The sequence below is a fragment of the Dendrobium catenatum genome, unplaced genomic scaffold (assembly GCF_001605985.2).
Source record: "Dendrobium catenatum unplaced genomic scaffold, ASM160598v2 fragScaff_scaffold_1548, whole genome shotgun sequence".
Taxonomy (NCBI): Eukaryota; Viridiplantae; Streptophyta; class Magnoliopsida; order Asparagales; family Orchidaceae; genus Dendrobium; species Dendrobium catenatum.
Genome location: NW_021320010.1, coordinates 366,270 through 386,942, shown reverse-complemented (window position 1 = coordinate 386,942; position 20,673 = coordinate 366,270). Strand labels below are relative to the sequence as shown.

Genomic DNA, 20,673 nt, shown 5'->3' with positions numbered 1-20,673 from the left:
CCACCCCCTCTTATCATCCTTGGAAAGGATGCAATTGAAGTCACCTCCAATAATAGGACTATTACCCACCATACACTTTTCAAGCATATTTTATTTTTCTTGTTATTGAAAGAAAATTGTAAATTCTTTCTTAGGTCATTTGCTACAAATCTAAATAGCAAAATTTTAAAAAACATCATTGAAACATCATTGTTGCTGTGTAATTAAGAGAAGAAAACATATTTAAAGTTAAATTGAAAAAAGGATCAAACTTGCAAAAGAAAATATGGATTTGGGAACAAACTTTTCTAAGAAAATCGAAATTCATTTTGGTTTTTCTTTAGAAAATGCAAAATGAATTTTGGTTTTCTTAGAAAACCAAAACCAAAACCAAATTCAAATTTGCATTATATATATATATATATATATATATATATAGTATAATTTCAAGTGATATGAAAAGGGATGCATAAGAATATTGATTGATATGATATAATAAGCTAACATGTAAGAAGTGATGACTTCTTACATGAAATACACCTCATTTGTGATATGTGATACAAGACTAATTCCTGGTAACTAAATTGATATGAATGAAATTGAATTCTATTTGGTTCGAAGGGCCTGTAAGACATAATATAGGAAAAGTACAACTGGTAGCAAGATGTCATGCCATGCTTACATATGCATATGCTATGAGCATGTATAATAAATTGCATAAATAATTAGATATAATATAGTATAAAAATGATATAAGACATATATAACTGATATGACATATGACAAGATTGATAAGATTGATAATTTATTGACATCCATAAATTCATAATAGAATTATTACCTTGTAACTTGGCATGAGTATATGAATGGTAGAATACACAGACCCTTTATATGGCTACTGATCACTGATTTTAAGTTACATTGCTTATATTAGTTTCCATTGCTCATAAGAAACGACATTATTCATATTAACAACTACTTATTCCTACTACTATATGTTTGTAATGTTTTAGATTGAGTGATTACATGCACATTGCATCTACTATCATGCATTAATTGTAGTTGTAGATTTTGATAACTTATTGAGCTATTATATAACTTTATAGTTTTACATGCTTTTCAATAAAGGTGATAGGACCCAAAAGAGTGAGGCTAGACAAAAAATTCATGTTTAGTTTTACTTACTATTTTTGGGTTTTATCATAATAAGAAGTATTAAAAGAAAGAGTGATGTATTGATTGAACTTCTCACTATTGTAAATCGATTTTTGACAACTGATGGATATAATATAATATTTTGATGTACATTGTTGTTTCTACTAGCTTTTGTTTAAACATATAGAAATTTGTGGCTTTGGTAGATTAATTAAGTGATAAACTAGATAATTATTTTAAATTTAGAAATTGGGACGTCACGGGTATATTAGTAGAAAAATCAAGACTAGTCTAATTTGGTTTTGTTTGGGATAATTTGAAAGATCACTTTAGATAGTGGCATTTATGTGATATGAATTGTTATAAATTATTAGGGAAGGTTAGCATAGGATGTGAACTTTTAATCTAGAGTTGATGTAGATTTTGGTAGAGTTGAAGACGTTGAAGTGTATGGGATAGGACTAGATCCAAGTGTTCCCTATTTGGGCAATTAATTATATAAAAGGATTTATAAATGTTTTATAATTTTGGTTGCTAGTTTATTAGCCTTAGATGATGCTTATGAAGTGGAGCAAGAGTTGCGAATAGTTTAGAGTAGATGTTTAAGAGAATTTATAAATAAAATAAAAGAAATAAAAAAAACTACCTAATCTCACCAAAGAAAAGACACAATTAGAGACACCAAATGCCAAACAAATAAAGAGAACTTCTCCACAAAAGTATTTCATTTCAAAATTAAAAATTATAATGCATATCAACCCATATTTATAGGCATTACATGACTAAATTTTCGAGAAAAAATAACGAAAAAAGGAGAGAAAGGCTTTGGTGGGCATTAAAGAGGAGTTCCAACTACCCCTTTTTTAATGCCTCATCTCTAACCAATCATTTTATGGTTGATCATATAAGCTTTTAGATGAAAAATAAAATATAAACTATATTTGAAATATTTAATACTACGGACTCTTGTAATTTGAGTTTTTCTTTGTTATTTCTTTGGGCTATGGTCTTGACTCTTATAATTGGACTTTTAGTTTGATTATTTTCATTCACATGATGTGCTACATCACTTAATCAACATCCTTTATATAAAAATTATCATATTTCAAATTATTAGAGATAACAAATAATATTCATCATTATCCTTTGGACCTATTATACCAAAGCATACCCACATATATTAAGATCCCTTATTTTTAGGATGTTTGTCACTTTTATTGATTTACATCTCTAGCTTAAATTATATAACCATCAAGGATACCACTTATTATTTGGAGACGTGCTGAAGCACACATACTATGCTATGTCATAAGAAAATTTGTGTGTTAGTCATTAATCAAGGTTGAGCTAATAAATTCTAATTTTAAGTAAGTAGATGAGAAAGTAAAGGCAAATGTGGATTGGTTAGTCTATCATCTTTATTTCTAGGAGCTTTGTATAGATTGCTGGTGATATCGTTGCTTTGCTTGGCGATGCTCAATGGGACTGCTTGGTTAAATTTGCGCCTGGATGGCCATGTTGGCAACCAGGGGATATCATTGGGTTGGTTTTTTGGAAGGACGATGATGACTGCTGCTCTTTATTGACCCCTTGGATGATTGTGCTGGCAACCAGGTTTTTTTTGGCATCTCTATGATGAATTTTTGTTTGAGCTTTCACGTGGATCGCAGCCAGAGTTCTCATTTGGATATTCTCCTCATTGGTTTTTCTAGATAGCCAGAGTTCTTTTTCTTTAGTAATGATATGGGCTTAGACCCCAAAATTTCCAAAAAAAAAAAAAAAATTTCGAATCTAAGATCTCTTCATTGATAATCAAAGCTCTTAATTAATGAATAAAAAAATATTTAAAATAATATTCTTACTATTTTTAAAATAAATTTTTAATGTATATATATATTTTGAATTAAAATTTTTTGAAAAAATTTTATACTAAAAAAATTATTTGATAAAATACTAAAAAAAAAAAAATCTTAAACGAAGCCAAGTGAGCTGCGTTCCACAGCCAAACTCGAACGCTGTTTTTTATTTAAAAATTGGTACTTAGGCAGCAGCCGAAAATCGGGCCGGAGGAGTGGAAAAACAGATCACCGGAAAGCGGATCGCAAAAGAAAACGATTGCCGTCGAAGCAGGATACTGGTGAAGAAGATAGCTGTTCGCAACTGCTCGTAGGCATGTCTGGAGAGAGGCGATTAGAATGAGGCTTTGAATATTGCTAACTGATAAGTTGCAAAAACAATTTCCTTGTTAATTTTCATTACCAGCCTCTCTGCGGAACTTTCTTTCCAGGCTAACCTCTTGATACCCATATTTTTATCTCTTCCCTTCTTTCGCTGCCTGCTCTCGAAGCGCCACATCTCCATTTCAATCGAACTTTGGAAACCCTAACCCTCTCTGTTTATCATCGATTACTTGAGGATTGCTCGAATTTGATTCTGTTTCTTAGGCACAAGCTATTCCGAAATTTTATACGATTTATCTTCCGCGTCGTCGCAACCTCGTAGGCGTTGTTGAGGGCACCTCGATCCGAAGCGATAGCATGAACAGTCAAAAGAAAAGAAACTTCAAGATCGAGGCCTTCAAGCACAAGGTGGAGGTCGATCCCAAATACGCCGAGAAGACATGGAAAATCCTTGAACATGCGATTCACGAGATTTACAATCACAACGCGAGCGGCCTTAGCTTCGAGGAGCTCTATCGGTATGCATATGCTTACATCATCCTGATAATTACTTTCACTATTATCGCACGAATTCTTGAATGCCAGATTTCATGTGCTGCATCTATGAAGCCTATCTGATAATTACTCTTACATTGACTTCATTTTTTTCTAGCACCATGTTGATTTTGTTTTTCACGAGTCGAGAGTGTTAAATATCTGCGGAAATTTATGAATTTAATTTGCCGTTTATTCTCGTTCCATCCCATCCTTCATTACTATTAAAAACTACGTTGCCAGTGATGCATGAGTAGTTTAATCAATCAGCTGCTTGTTTGACTATTTTTTCTGTGTATAATTCTCAGCGAGTGTTTTTCTGTGCACAATTGCTCTTAAAGTATTTTTTTATTACTTCTTTCTAAAGCATCCTTTCTAAGGGTGGAACGGTGCATTGAGGCAGGATATTGCACTGATAGGGTTCTTGATGTACAGTTTTATTTATTGTTTAGTACTATTGTATTCAAAATCATGCTTAGATTCTTATGAAAACTGACATAAATTGGCAGTCAGTTGCATGGAGCAGTTGGCTACTTTTTGCTATGATGCATTGCTCTTTTTAATGAATCTCAGAAATTTGTTTACCCATTCATTTTTAGAAGGATACCTCTCTAGATACTAGTCTTTGTACTTTGATCTACTCATGAGTCCGTTAGCTTGACTGAAAGGATTCATCTTGGTTCATGGTGTTTTCTTCAATTTATGCGAAGGAGTTCCTTAATGTTAGTATGGTGTTTTCTTCAAAACTAGCAGTAAGCTTTGATAAGCAAATGGTGATCCTAAAGGAAGTTGACTACATCCAAGGAGGGTGTGGCTGGTGTTTGTTCCTTCAAGAAGTCCAAGATAGGTTGTCTTCTCTTAACTGCCAGTGGCATCACGTGATTGCATGCAAATCGTAGAGTTCTGAGGCTATGAGAGAGAGAGAGAGAGAGAGAGAGAGAGAGAGAGAGAGAGAGAGAGATTTGCTATTATCTTTGGACTAATATAAATATCAAACTCTTTGTGGGAGGTGTAGGCAAACTTCATCTAACTGTATAAATCTTGTTTCCCTTATTTTTTGATGTTTTCCTTACAATTTTATTTCTCATTTCCATTGTTTAAAATTGTGCAATATATGAGGCTAGCCTTAAGGCCCGCCTCAGTGCATTTCCAGTGAAAAACTCCTTGAGGCTTACGCTTCGAGCTTTTTTTATGAGGCTTGCACTTAGCTTAGCTGAGGCTCGCCTTGATGCACGCCTCGCCTTATTAGGGTGAGGCATACGCCTCACCCGATTTATATATTTTTTATTAAAACTTACCTAAATCCTAAACTAAAGTCCCGAACAAATCATGCCTTCATGCACCCCCAAATTACAACAACTTCCTCTCAACCACCAAAACCTCCAACCCACCGCCTTTATCGTAGCCACCGCCATCGTAGCCACCATCAGGAATCACTTGAAAGCCACACACCACCACCTCATCCTCTAAAAAAATTTGGAGTATTATTCTCTTTTTATGTTAATGATAAATATTTATGAAAGAGAAAGATGATTAAAACAAATGAACAAGAAATAGATTGAGAGGCATTTTACTCCATAGGATAAGGTAGGGGAGAGCCCAATTTGTTATGACAACAACTCAAATAAATACCTCTCAGTGATGATAGTGCATATGATTTCCGAGTTTTTGCCAAATATGTCATTTTTTTAGGAATTAAATGTGGATGAGTTAGAAACTGAGAAAGAAGGAATTTGGAGTTGAACTTGATGTTATATGATATTTTTATGTAATTTCTATATTTCATGTTGTTTCTCTTGTAATATTTAGATTTCAATTCTATTTCATGCAATTTATCACTTGCAGCTTTATGTCTTATGCAATTTTTTGATTCATATGTATGTCAATTTATGACTTCATAGTTCAATAGAAAGTTAATATGTCATTATTTAATATATTATTTGGGTATTATATTAAAAAAATACTTTTAACATTTATTTTCATTTTACGCAATTTTTAGATTTTGAGGCTTAAGCCTCACAATGCCTTGAGGCTTACGCCTTACCTCACAAAAGAATTTATAAGATGGATAATGTGTGCGTGTATTATGCGTACTCTATGCGTCTTCTGTGCGTGTATACTACGTACGATATGCGTCTTGTGTGCGTGCGTAATGCGTATTCTTAAAAAACATTCAAATAAAATTTATAACATTAAAACACTTTGTAATTGATCAAATACATTCAATAAAATAAAGATCTATTATCTTAATTAAAACATTTAATAGAAATGGTTTTCTTAGGGTAATATACGTTGAAGTACTTTTTTTAAGATACAGTGAGAGTAAAAATTAAGTCCCATCGAGAGTGCAAATAAGGATTGAGTTTTTAATATTCTAATATTATGTCTTAACCATCAGCATATGCTTTTGGAGTTGGTGATATCCATCTCCTAGTGTATTGACATTAACATGGATCGTTGTGCTTCACCCTCCTACTTATCTTCTAATAATTTATGATTGAATCAGTAAGGAGGTCCACTACTTCACAATTTAGAAAATAAGATCCTTTTAAGTGTTGAAGAGGTTTCATCATGTAGTTCCTTAAAACGATGGAACTATAGAATGTTCTTTTTTAGAGGTTGTAAGACCTAATAATGAAATGACTTTGTAGGTGATGCATCAGGTTATGGGCTAGGAGCAGTACTCATGCATATTTCAGCCAGGTGCTCATTGTCAGGGCAAGGCTCAAGTCGGTGTATGAGTGAGAGCTGATGGTGATTGTCTTGTCTATTCAAAAGTGGTGGCTTTATTTGTTGGGGAGATATTTCATAGTCAGAACAGATTGGAGGAGCCTGAAATATTTGTTGGATGAGCGGATGGTTACTGAGGAGCATAAGAGATTGCTTTCCAAGTTGCTTGAATATGATTTTGACATCAATGTTGGTCAGGACTAGAAAGCAAAGTAGCATACGCCTTGTACAGGAGAGTTGAGGAGCCTCAGTTGGCAGCCTTGTTAGTACCCATAATCTTAGATTGGGAGGCATTGAGACAAGAGAGAGTAGAATGAAGGGTTGAGGAAAATCATAGAAGAGTTGCTGAAGGATCCTGACAGTCACCCAGGTTATGCTCTAAAGGGGGGACAATTACTATACAAGGGGAGATTTGTGTTACCCCGGACCTCCAGTTACATCCGCAAGTTACTGCAAGAGTTTCATGGCAGTGCGATAGGGGGGCTCTTTTGAGCACATAAGATATATAGTTGACTATCAGCTATATTGTAACAAGGTGTGATGTGTGCTAGTGGCATAATAATCTGACAATTGGGGGGGAGGGGGTGTTGTTGCAACCATTAGCTTTACTTGAGAAGGTCTGAGAGGAAGTGGCTATGGACTTCATTGAGGGTTTGCCATGCTTGGAGGGATATACACTAATGTTGGTGGTTGATCAACTGAGCAAACATGCATATTTCATTCCGCTAAAGCACCCCTACACTGTTATCTCAGTCGCCACAGTCTTTATTTGAAAGATTGTGTGCTTACACACCATTCCAGAATCGATAGTATCAGACAGAGACAAGTCATTTTTGGAGAGAGTTATTCAAGATGCAAGGAGCTGTCTAAAAAAGAAGTATAACATATCACCCACAAACAGATGGCTGAGAGGAAGGTCTAAGAGGAAGTGGCTATGAACTTCATTGAGGGTTTGCCATGCTTGGAGGGATATACACTGATGTTGGTGGTGGTTGATCAACTGAGCAAACATGCACATTTCATTCCACTAAAGCACCCCTACACTGTTGTTGGTGGTTGTTGCAACCATTAGCTTTACTTGAGAAGGTCTGAGAGGAAGTGGCTATGAACTTCAACTGAGAGAGTTATTCAAGATGCAAGGGGCTGTCTAAAAAAGAAGTATAACATATCACTCAAAAACAGATGGCCAGACAAAGATAGTCAACAGGAGTATGGAGACATACTTACGTTGCTTTGTATTTGACATACCAAAACTATGGGCCAAATGGTTAGCATGGGCAGATTATTGGTATAACACATCTTTCTATACAACTGGGTAGATTATTGGATCCACCTCACCTGATACATTACGAACAGGGTATTACACTACTACTTGAAGGAGAGAGACATGATACTAGCAGAACTAAAATTGCATTTGTTGAGAGCTCAACAACTTATAAAGAGGAAAGTAAATGAATACAGATAGGAAGTGCGGTTCGAGCTCGAAAAAGAGTTTATTTGAAGTTGATACTATACCAACATAGGACGCTAGCCAAGAAGAAGAATGTGAAGCTATCAACATGTTATTTCGGGCCTTATGAAGTGACAAGGAGCATAGGGGCAGTTTCCTTTTGTCTGTAGTTGTTAACATCATCAACAATCCACCTAATATTTCATGTATCACAACTGAGGCGTACCATCGGAGATCATACACCCTCTTTCTCACTACTAGTGATATTGAACAAAGGCATGGAAGTGATTTTGGAACCTAGGGCGATCATTGGAGCACGACAAGGGACGACTAGAGCAAAGAAGGTCCTAGTACGATGGAAGGATCTACCTGATTATGAGGCTACGTGAGAGCCATACTAAACGATCTAGAGACAGTTCCCATGCTTCCACCATGAGGACAATGTGCATTTTGGGGAGGGGAGTATTGATATAGCTGGAGGGGGCCTATTGGTCTAGTACGAAGGGGCGGGAGTCCAACAGGAAGGGGCAAGACCTAGAGCAATTATTTTGGCCCCTCTTGTGAGGCCCAACAATATTAAATTTCAGTATGAGAGAAAGAGGAATAAGGATTGAATTAGGGAAGGAAAGAATTATAATTTGAAATTCAATTCGATGAGGAAAATTAATTATGGAAAGGAGGGCTGTTTGGTGGGAGTTTAATTAGGATTACCTATGTTGTTTTTGGATTATGTTTGATTTGATTTCTGCTCTAGTTGGTCTTTTTCGGGCTTTCTAGTGGCGTCTAAGTGATTTGAGAGAGTCGATCTACCTCTCTAATTGTAGATCATTGTATCTTGTTTTCGTGTTGAAGTATTAATCCCAAAATTAGCCACCATTTCTCAATTTTCTGCAGTTTTTCTTCTGTTTTCTTGCAGATTTCGCTTGCAAGGCATATCATATTTGTAGTATGACATTTAACAATATTATAGAACTGCATTTGGTTCACTGCTTAGTGTCAATGTTGAAAATATAGCATCTGCTGCAGAAAGAAAAAGAACTAGGAGATTATCAAACATTAAAATTATGTTTGTTTTGTAAGTTCTTAGTTGAAAGAATCCCTAGGATGAGGCAGCTACTTGCTACTTGGATTGTTGCTAGTTAAACCGGGCTAAATGAAAGTTGGGATTGGCTGGGAAGTTATGTGATGGAATTTTTAAACTAGACACTCACCAAAAACTGAATAAGTGAGGAATTATATGAGTTTTATCATTGCATTTTGTTTTTGTTTTATTTAATATGCTATAAAACAGATTTTTGATGTTGACTCATATATGAACGGGATGTGTACTCAAGAATTGTGAAGTATCATGTTATGGTTTGTTCATTAGTGTAAGTTTTTTATTTTCCTCATTGAATTCCAAATCAATATATGTTGGATAAGAACCATTACGACGATCTGAATCAATACATTTTTTAGCTCTCGATATTGTTTTTGTTTTCTCACAAATATCTTGTCATTTTACTACTGTAATTTACTTGTCTAGTATCACATCTCCAAAATCTGTTTCAGCTGTTATCGCCTCCCTTCATTTCCTGCTTCATTTTGGCTTTCCCAGAAAGGCTGCTTTCCTTGCTAATTTGTCATATGTGTTCTGCTGCAGTCACACTACAATCCCTTGGGCCTCATGCAAGTTCTGCAATTCATTTGTTTTCTCTCATTTTGGTCCCTCTCTGCTCCTTTGATCATATCAGTGGGACTGCATCTTTTCTGGTTTGTTGGGCTATAAGAAATTTAGGAATTGGATTTTATGTAAGGATTTCTGGTTCAATTCATGATGGATGTATTGAAACTTGCTTTTTTGAGCTGATTTTGATATATTTTAAATATTTTTTTTGGTCCTTTGTAGATTAGAAATATAACTCTTGAGATATGTAAAAATCAATGGACATTAAGTATTGAAATAAAATTTTCTATTTTTCTCTTTTCTTAGGTGTGCATGTCAAATTTGTATTATTCAAGTGCTTCACATGTGTCAACAACTACTTTCAAGGGTGAGGCTCTTTGTAACGGTGTGGTTCTTGGTTTTACATTTGTGTGATTTCTATCCTTGTTCTTGTTTAGTCATTGGTTTGTGTATGTGGAATTTTGTCGAAGTGTGATGCATCATGCATGCTAGATTTTCATCTGGAGTGTGAAGTTGATCATTACTGAAAATTTATTTTTGTTCACCGTTCTCTTGTGGAGCTTTAGACTTTTGGCAACTTTTAAGTTATTATTTGGAATGAAAGAGATATGTTTTCTGTTTTTTACATTAAAGCAATTGTTTTTTCCGAAGTCAGTAATTTGGTAAATCTTATATAAAAGTACGATTTAGAGCTCAAATCCTGCATGCTTCTATGAAAAGATAATTTTTTTGTGTTGCGTTAATTTTTAAAATTTTTATTGCAATTAGATCAGCCGAGTCAAGATTCTTGTTTTATGTTTGAGCAATTTTTCGCATAGATTCTTAGGTTTGCCTATGTTGAAGAAAATCATGGTGACTAGTCTGATAGGAAAAAACTTGAGTTCGCAAGTAACCCTAAGGTAATACTTGAGTTCACAAGCGATCCTAACCAAAATCGGTAAGCAAACAGCAGAGAAACTGCTGTTTGTATCAGGAAAACAGCAAAATTCTGCTGTTGACAGCAGGAAATCAGCACAGTTTAGAGAAAACTGAGAGAAAAACACAAGTAGAAACTTGTATTCCACTAGGAGAAGAAGAAAAACAACAAAGATACAAGTGTTCTTCAATTCGAGAGGAAGAACGTACTCTCCACAATCTCCGGCAATGCCAAGAGCCCACGTACAAACCCTAGATCTCAAATGAAAATTCAAATTCAAGATGAGGATCCAATTCCCCCCCAATCTCCTAATTAAACAAATTAATCATAAAGGACAATAATAAACTTCCTAAAACAGTCCCCCACATTCAAATTTTTCCTCCTAATAGCAATTAAGACACGTTTGGCCAACCTGGAAGTCCCGCCCCCTTTCCCTCTTTGTTCCGGCGTGACTACACTTGGACCGGTCCAGCCGGCCCAGGCATATCATAGTCTCAATGGGTGGTCTTTTGTTTGTTGATTTGTGGAACTTTTTTCTTGTCCAAGTTTCATAGGCTTTCTTAAGCTGGATTATTCACTGGTCAGACAACTTTCTAGTGGATTTATGGAACACCTTATGCTAGACGTATCAAATTCTTTGTTATGCTAGAGCTGGACTGCGGAATTAACCTATTGAGATGTTTGTTGTACTTGCAGAACTTCCATGGCATTCTTATCCTGTTTTTTTTTTTTTTTAAATCTTATGTGTTCCTAGTCTTGCAATTCTATTCTGGAAATATTGAGTTTGTAACCATATTGCTTTCCGTTGTTTCTTGAAAAAGTAAAAAATAAAAAATAAAATGGTTTTCGATGCTTCTGCTGTTGGGTATGCATGGGAGGTCTTATGTAGTGATTTTTAATAAATAAAAATGCGTATGAGGCATGCAAAAAACAATTATATTGCTTAATTGAATTTCTTATGGATATGTACATCATTCTTTTTCTTTTGGGATTTTATCTTTGATCAAGTGTGAGATTTTAAAGTTTTGGGAGAATACATCTCATTGTACAAGCCTGTTTTTTTTTGGTAAATTATTTTCCCTTTATTTGTATTTTTCCCTCTGTCTTTTTTTTTCAATATTGCTTGAAAATGACATTGTGTTTGTCAAATGTATTTCAATATGTTTTTTTTTTTCAAATTATGTGAGATTGTTGTTGTGCACATAACTTTTGTGATCGTTAACTTATAATAGTTAATTTCTTATAGAAGATCATCTATCTTTTATCAAAATTAGACTATTTATTTTTGTTTTCACAGCTAGTAATGATTTTTTTTAAGCTTCATAGCTTGCATCTTGGAAAATTTACATATTTTGTCATTGCTTTGGGTAACATCAACTTTAAATTTTTTTTGACCTTGAGATGTCCTATATCATATTTGGTATCATAGCTTCTGTTTGTATCATTATGTCTTCTAGTCAGAGGAGTTGATATTGTGATTATTTAAGAGAAACAAATAAAAATATTCAATTTAACCAAGATTAATAAAATTATGATTCTAAACATGTTCATTATAATAATTATCAAGTCAAGAGTATAATTCTTAAATTTAATGGGAAACATAATCATGCTATATTTTCATGTTGGATGGATAACCTAAAGGAATTCTCTAAAATAGATAGTCTGTGATTTAGAGAATACAATTTGCAAAAAATTATGGGATATACTAAACTATTTTGGCAAAGTGTTGTAAAAATAAAATCTACTCAAGCTGATATGAAGCACAACTTTAATGAATAATATTAGCTAGTATTGTATAATAGAGATCTATCTACTGATTAATTTAAGAATCTTAAATTAGGTTCAGAATGCCAATGGGTTGAAAGGTTGAGTCAAACAAAAGATTGGTGGGATGATTACCTTAAAGAGATGAGAAGAGAGTAAATGCAGGGTTGAAAGGCTTTCTTCTTTATTATCAATCTCTTTGCTAGTCAAAGAACTGTAATTTATCAAAAGATTTTCTTAGGATTTGTATGAGTCAAAATATTCTCTGTTGCAATCTTTTTTGTACAGATAGGCCTCATTTTGGCTTATCTTTTGCAAACAAGTATATTCAATTCAAATTTCCCCTTATAAGCTAGTAGTTTGTCACAAGTGATAAGAACTACTCAAATTATAGTGGCTATTTCTGTCTATGCGTCAAGAGCATGTAACCATATTAACTAAGTTGGATTCTTTGTGGCCCATTTTTTAGCCTTGCTTTTGTTGCTTGGCCCCTATCAAGCCACATGAGAGTGATATTGTTGCTGCCTGTCCCCTCTCCAACCAGCTTAGACCAGTGGAGCTTTGGACAGTTGACTGATGGACTTTAAGATTCCAGTACGAACTGCTGCTGTTCTCAATGATTAAGGAAAAATGGAATCCTTCCATAAAAAAATTGAAAATTTTGAAATAATATTAAATGTATGATTAAACTATAAGAGGGAAGCAACTTTAAATCGACCTCAAGTCCCAAAACCAATAAAATTACAATTACAAAAATACCCTACAGCACAAAAGCAAGAAAAGCCCCTTTAAAAAAGCGCACACACATATATAACCTTCATCATAGAGCTTGATTATGTCATACTCCTTGGGTTGGAGAAAACTCATCCTCAAAGGCTTGAACTATTTCTTGAACGTAGTACATTGAAGATATGCTACATTAATTATAGTGGATGTATGAGAATCCTTTGACAAATCAAATTTGTAAGCATTCTTTCCAATGCATTTGACATTGCAAAATGAAACTCTTGGCCTTGAGCTTAAAGCTTTGTGAAGGGACTCAGTGGAAAGTGGAAACCATTCCTTCTATATATGAATCCAAATAGGATCTTCTTCATTACATGAAGTTGAGTTATGATATTTTCTTGCTTGTTGTTGTTTTTTTGTCTTTTTCTTTATAATCATATCTCATACTTTATGATGGACCTTACTGAAATTGTTAGCTTGCCTATTGGCCTGTATATGTAATTTTATAGTAGTGTTCATTAAAGTAAACTTTAATGGAGTGATGGGATTTTTTTCATACCCCACTTTGAAAGGACTAGGCTTCTTGTTTCGCTAGTGAGTCATTTGTTAGCAAATTGAACTTGGGCTAAAATAAGATATTATTGCTTGAAATTCTTACAAAAAATAAGAAAACATTGTAGTTTCCAAAACAATGATTAACGCTCTTCGTTTGTCCATCTATTTTTTGTCTAAACTTAATTCCCATTTCCATATATAATAGATTAACAGCTAAATTGAAACTTAATTCCCATTTTCGACCACAATGTCCACAAAAAAACATTGTAGTAAGTTTCCAAAACAATGATTAATGCTCTTCGTTTGTCTATCTATTTATGTCTGAACTTAATTCCATTTTCATATATAATATATTAACAGCTAAATTGAAACTTAATTACCATTTTCGACCACAATGTCCACAAAAAGTGATAAAAAATTGAATAACCTGATTAGAGATAATAGATTTGAGAATACCATGTAAGCCTATGCTCCCATGGAATTAAAATCAACAGTTCATGAAGCATCATGGGTTTTGTGACACTGAACAAAGGGCACCATCTTGGATAACTAGTCTATCACGACTATGATTAAATCCTTATGCTATTCTATGTTTGGAAGACCTGCAACATAATTCTTACTTATATCTGTTCATGAGGACTTGGGAACCGATAAAGGATTGTACAATCCGATTCTTTTGTTTTTTGATTTGGAAACATGGCAAATTTGACATTTCTTGATTAGTTGGTCAACATTCTTTTGTAAAGAAGGTTAATGAAAATTTTCTTGTTCTAAGGTTGTTGACTTGTCTCATCCACAATGGCTTGCATGATCTTCACCATGACAGACATGCAAGATAGCATCTCATAGTGAACAATGAGGAGCACAACATGTTTTCAAAAAATAAATATCTATCATGAAATCAAAATTGTTAAAAAATTCGTTTTTGGTGTTGTTGCTTCTTGTTGCCAAAAATTTCTTCTTTGGGACAAAGTTCTTAGATCTTCTCGAAACCAACCAATTTAATTGGAGAGTATTTAAAAGAGCATGTTAGTGACCAAGGGTATCTACAACTTGATTGTGGACTCTTGAATTATATTTCAAGATGTATTGAAATGATGAAAGAAATTCAACCCACTTTAAATGGTGATCCGTACTTTTGCTTTAATTATGGAGGTACTTGAGGGCTTCATAGTCTAAAAACATGACAAATCCAATAGTTATAGGAGGTAATGATTTCAATGCTTTAAGGCGCAAATTAGGACATAGAATTTTCTCACAATTGAAGTATTGATGGCATGCCTCTGAGATTTTTGTTGAAGAAGAGGATTGTACGCCTGCCTCAATTTAGAATGACCATAATTTTCACTTTGTAGGCATCATAATCTACATTGAATATACTGTTGAAATTTGGAAGTGCAATAGCGCGAACCTCATTAACTTTTTGTTTCAAGGCATCGGATTGATCTAGCTTGAGCATCTTGTGCCTAAATGAATTTGTTCCCTTTGAGTAACTAAGTCAGGAGAGCAACCACCGAACTAAAATGTTTAATGAAATGCCACTAGTATGTTATAAGCCCAGGAGGACTCCATTCATTTGAAAAAGACTGAGTAGGACATTACACAATAGGTGTGATATTTTCCCCGACTATCTCGATCTCTGCACAAAAACTAATGTACAATTTATCTTGCTTGCCAAGAAATGACTTTTCTTTATGTCAGCTTTTGTTGGTGCAATGTTTCAAAGTTTTATTGGTTGTTGAAAATAAGCTCCTAGAGTATAGATACACACCAAGTTGTTGTCAAAGTATGCCATCATAAATTTGCCATAAAAGTGTTGGGTGCATTGTAGAGGATGAATGGCATCATTATCTATTAATATAGCCCATCTTTTGTTTTGAGTGTCGTCCTCCATTCATCTCCATTCTATAGGGTATTTTAATATGATCTTGATTTGAGCTATAGGATTATAGTTTTGATTTTTTTTTTATCATTATATTAAATGATAATTTTAGTTTTGATTTGAGCTCAATTCAAGCCAAAGCCATTTTTCTTTCAAATGCTTTTCCATCTTTCAGGATGAATTATTATCAACCATGTATATTGGCATCCTAACTTTCTAGGATACATGCATGTATGCATTAATTCACATATAAGTAGATATAAATTTATACACATGTTGTAAGTGCAATTCAAGTATTCATGAATATAAATTTTGATCTAATATCTATCTAGCTCAATTTAATCCTATCTCGATACAACCTCAATTTCATCCATGACTCACTCAATCCGAGTTCATTTCAAGCAATCCTGGCTTGCTAGTTGGCTTGTTGATTTAGATTCTAACAACAAATATTCTAATTTTTAAGCAATATTTGATTTGAGTTAAACTCTTAATCCTATATAATCAAATCTTTTTTATTACATGTTTATGCATATGCTATAATTCTTCTTAAGATTTTAATTTATATTACACTATATGCATAGAAAGCCTTACATTATTAAAATATTATTGATATTACATATAATTTATACTAATTGATAATTTTTTTTGCATTGACATGATGTGTACACCCAAATTTCCTAAATACTAGCTCAGCTAAGAAAACCTGAGCTTCAAAGATACTCATCTGACTCATAAGAGCGTCAGAGCACTAGGTTTGGGGACATGTCAAGGAGATGTAGTTATTATGCACATTATACTGAAAGCAAATCTCAAAGCTTCTCTCCGCAGGCTCTCCGATTATTTTGATCTCTTTTCTTCTTCTCGACTCTTCATTTAACTAAAATCATGTAAAGACCTGCTAATATGGCTCAGGCATCGCCCATGGGTTAATTTAAATCCAATATTATAAAATGGCTTAGCAAATGTTTAAATACATTTAGGTCATTGATAGTGAAATAAGATATAATGATATCTTTCAAGTACCTTGCAAATTTGCAATCTTCTTGTTCTTTTAACACGGGGATTACATTTTAGTTTGGGTTTGTGATGCTGGAACACTTCAGTTCAGAACTACCGTGCTTTATGCCAAAAGCAGATGTGCTTTTGTGAAATTTTCATATATGTAATGATCAAGCAATTTTATGGTTGACAATGTGACCGAATACAAAATACTTGACTCTCTTTTATTGTTCTTGAATTAGTCGTTCATTTTATCAATAAAAAACAATGCATAAAACTTCACCTCTCTTCAGCTAGCCATTCTTTATCTGTTTGAATCCTAAATGAGTTCTTAAAGGGCTCAATGTCTAAACAGAAAGAAGGAAAAAAAAAAAAAAACATTGATAGTATCACTATTATTTCTTATTTTGTTGAGGAGTCCTGGCAACTTTGGAAGTTTAGATGGCCTGTGATTAGGGTGGTATAATTAAGCCTGATGTTTCATTTTAGTCATAGTTTATGTCTTCCCTGATACAGCTTCTATGAGCACAATGTGACCAACATAGTCGTCAAATAAGGTGCACTGATGCCGCATCCATAAGCTCAACATGCCCCACGCAAGCCTCAAACAAGGTGCACTCGCTGCTAAGTATAAGCTCAAGCTATCTCATGATTCTTTATTTTGCATAATTGTAACTCATCAGATTTGGTCATGTTCAATGGACCAGAGTCCGGTAATTACATATGGCAGTCAAGTTTTATGGTTTTGTTTTCATAGTAAAGAATGACAAAAGGGTTTGTTTCTAATGTATAGGTATGTCTTTTAGCATTCTATCATTACATTTTTTCTAAGTTAACCTACTGAATTTAGGAATGCTTACAATATGGTGCTGCACAAGTATGGTGAAAAGCTGTACGCAGGGCTTGTGACTACAATGACATGGCATCTAAAGGAGATGTCAAAATCTATTGAGGCTGCTCAGGGTGGTCTCTTTCTTGAAGAGCTTAACAGAAAATGGGCTGATCACAACAAGGCGTTGCAGATGATCCGAGACATATTGATGTACATGGATAGGACCTTTGTTCCCAGCTCTCATAAGACGCCTGTTCACGAGCTCGGATTGAATCTATGGAGAGAGAACATTGTTCGGTCCAGTAAGATCCAAACTAGGTTGGTCAGCACACTTCTAGAACTAATTCAGAAAGAGCGGACTGGTGAGGTAATAAACCGTGGATTGATGAGGAATATAACGAAAATGTTGATGGATCTAGGTTCTTCTGTGTATCAAGAAGATTTTGAGAAGCCTTTTCTTGAAGTTTCAGCTAGCTTTTACAGTGGCGAGTCTCAGCAGTTCATCGAATGCTGTGATTGTGGGGAATATCTGAATAAAGCTGAGAGGCGGCTTAATGAAGAGATGGAGAGAGTTTCTCAATATCTAGATGCAAAGACGGAATCTAAAATAACACATGTCGTTGAAACGGAGATGATTGCAAATCACATGCAAAGATTGGTCCACATGGACAACTCTGGTCTTGTTAATATGCTTGTGGATGACAAGTATGATGATCTTAGCAGAATGTATAACTTGTTCCGTCGAGTTCCTGAAGGGCTCTCAACAATTAGAGAGGTGATGACCTCCCATCTCCGAGAAACAGGAAAGCAGTTAGTAACTGATCCAGATAAACTGAGGGATCCTGTTGACTTTGTTCAACGCCTTCTCAATGAGAAAGACAAGCATGACAAGATCATAAGTGCCGCATTTAATAATGACAAGACTTTCCAAAATGCTCTGAACTCATCGTTTGAGTATTTCATCAATCTGAACAACCGGTCTCCTGAATTTATTTCACTATATGTTGATGACAAGCTCCGGAAAGGCCTAAAAGAGGTCAGTGAAGAGGATGTGGAGATGGTCCTTGACAAAGTCATGATGCTATTCCGGTATCTGCAAGAGAAAGATGTGTTTGAAAAATATTACAAGCAGCACTTGGCCAAGCGGCTCCTTTCTGGGAAAACCGTTTCTGATGATGCTGAGAGAAGTCTGATTGTTAAGCTGAAAACGGAGTGTGGTTATCAGTTTACTTCCAAATTAGAAGGCATGTTTACAGATATGAAAACCTCCCAGGATACAATGCAAGGTTTTTATGCAAGTCAATCAGCTTCTGATTCTACGGATGGTCCCAGCCTAGCAGTCCAAGTTCTCACAACTGGGTCTTGGCCGACCCAACCTATTGCGCCATGCAACCTTCCGCCTGAGATTCTGGGTGTATGCGAGAGGTTCCGAACCTTTTACTTAGGCACTCACACAGGCAGAAGGTTAACATGGCAAACTAATATGGGCACTGCCGACATGAAAGCAACCTTTGGCAAGAATCAGAAGCATGAGCTTAACGTCTCTACCTATCAGATGTGCATTTTGATGTTATTCAATTCTTCAGATCGATTGACTTACAAAGAAATTGAGCAGGCCACTGAGATCCCAGCATCTGATCTGAAACGCTGTCTTCAGTCTTTGGCATGTGTCAAGGGTAAGAATGTACTCGGCAAGGATCCCATGAGCAAAGATATTGCTGAAGATGATACTTTCATGGTCAATGACAAGTTCTCCAGCAAGTTCTTCAAAGTGAAGATTGGTACAGTGGTAGCGCAAAAGGAGTCGGAACCTGAGAAACAAGAGACTCGTCAAAGGGTAGAGGAGGACAGGAAGCCTCAGATTGAGGCTGCCATTGTGAGGATTATGAAGTCCCGGCGAGTTCTCGATCACAATAATATCGTAGCAGAGGTGACAAAGCAGCTACAGTCCAGGTTCCTTCCCAATCCCGTCGTGATCAAGAAACGGATCGAATCACTGATCGAAAGGGAGTTCTTAGAGAGGGACAAGGCAGACCGTAAATTGTATCGATATCTTGCCTAGTTATTGCTTTACAAGAACATGGTTTCCCAGGCGTGGAGCCAATTTATTTGTTATGTATTGGTTTCTCATGTATTTTCTCAGCATATTTTCTTAGTGTTTGCTCTCTGGACCTTCTCTGTCCGTTGCTCCATTTGACTTATTTTCTTAAGATGGAAAAGGGAAAGAACTGCCAAATCTCTGTTAAGTTTGATTTCCACAGGTTTTGATGGTTCTCGCGTTAAGCTCTTACAATCATCACAATCATTATCATTAGCTTCATCTCTATTAAAATGTATGTTCTATGAATTACCATTTTTTTTTTCTCAATTGTTCTTATTGTATGCTTCCGCATATATAATCAAAATAACATGAATTTTCCAGACTTTGTGGAGTTGGCCTATTGACATCACTGTTTTACCGACTGTTTTGCAATTTTCAGATAGGGATGTAAATTATTTTAATTCGAGTGAGATCAGCAGTTATTTGGCTTAGCTCATCATCAAGTAAATGGTATTTTCTTAACTCATTTTTTCATTGAGTCAAACATTAGTTAATTATGAAGATATAGTTAATTTGAAAGTATTATATAAACTATAAGATATAATCTCATTATATTTATTTAGATAAATATACATGTATGAATATGGGCATATATAATCTCATTACAGGGACAGAGCTAAGCAACCCCTCCTACGAAAGGGGTTAAAAGTGAGGTGGCGCCTGAGGTGTCTGCAGTACATGTTATGGAGAGCGAAACGTTTGAATTAGTTCTTGCTAAGAAGGTAAGTTCTCAAATGTCTGGCAGCTCAAAAATAGAAGGGGGCAATGAGCCTCTATCATAGTTATTGAGGAGGTGATCCTTATTAGGGAAGGCTTTGCAAGGGAGCGCGAAGGATGTCATTGATAACTGAAAAAAACTACATTATCCAAATTACATCCGTTTTCATAAAAATGCTATCTAAATCTATCTTTTATTATGCAGGAAAGAAGTAGCAAATTCATTAATTGAAGGAGCACCGCAGTGCCATAGATAGAGCGCCAAAGCGTCATAGATAGAACACCATAACTCCAAATTGGCACAATATCACAACGGATGTCAGTGACTGATTGTTGAATCAATGAATTGATGCGATGATTGAAGAACCAACACGTTGATTAAGTGACGCCGTAAAGCTACCCAGGTCAGCACTGCAATTCCAGTTCAACAATTTGCAAATGTTTCAAATAGTTTTGGCAAATTTTTGAAGGGGGCTTGCCATTT

At 35.0% G+C, this 20,673-nt stretch overlaps 1 protein-coding gene across 1 annotated transcript; it reads left to right on the top strand.

Annotated features, from left to right (window-relative positions):
* Window positions 1-3,132: 3,132 nt before the first annotated feature.
* LOC110109571 (cullin-3A) lies at window positions 3,133-19,646 on the top strand. Its single transcript, XM_020840707.2, has 2 exons — window positions 3,133-3,832; window positions 17,390-19,646. Exons 1-2 carry the CDS (start codon window positions 3,672-3,674, stop codon window positions 19,431-19,433), a joined length of 2,205 nt encoding a protein of 734 aa, XP_020696366.1. The 5' UTR covers window positions 3,133-3,671; the 3' UTR covers window positions 19,434-19,646.
* Window positions 19,647-20,673: the final 1,027 nt, after the last annotated feature.

Bases quoted from the DNA above. Each gene is read 5' to 3' on its own strand.
- LOC110109571 (XM_020840707.2), top strand. From the start codon at position 3,672: ATGAACAGTCAAAAGAAAAGAAACTTCAAGATCGAGGCCTTCAAGCAC. The intron at 3,833-17,389 runs GTATGCATATGC...TACTGAATTTAG, and splicing joins AGCTTCGAGGAGCTCTATCG to GAATGCTTACAATATGGTGC.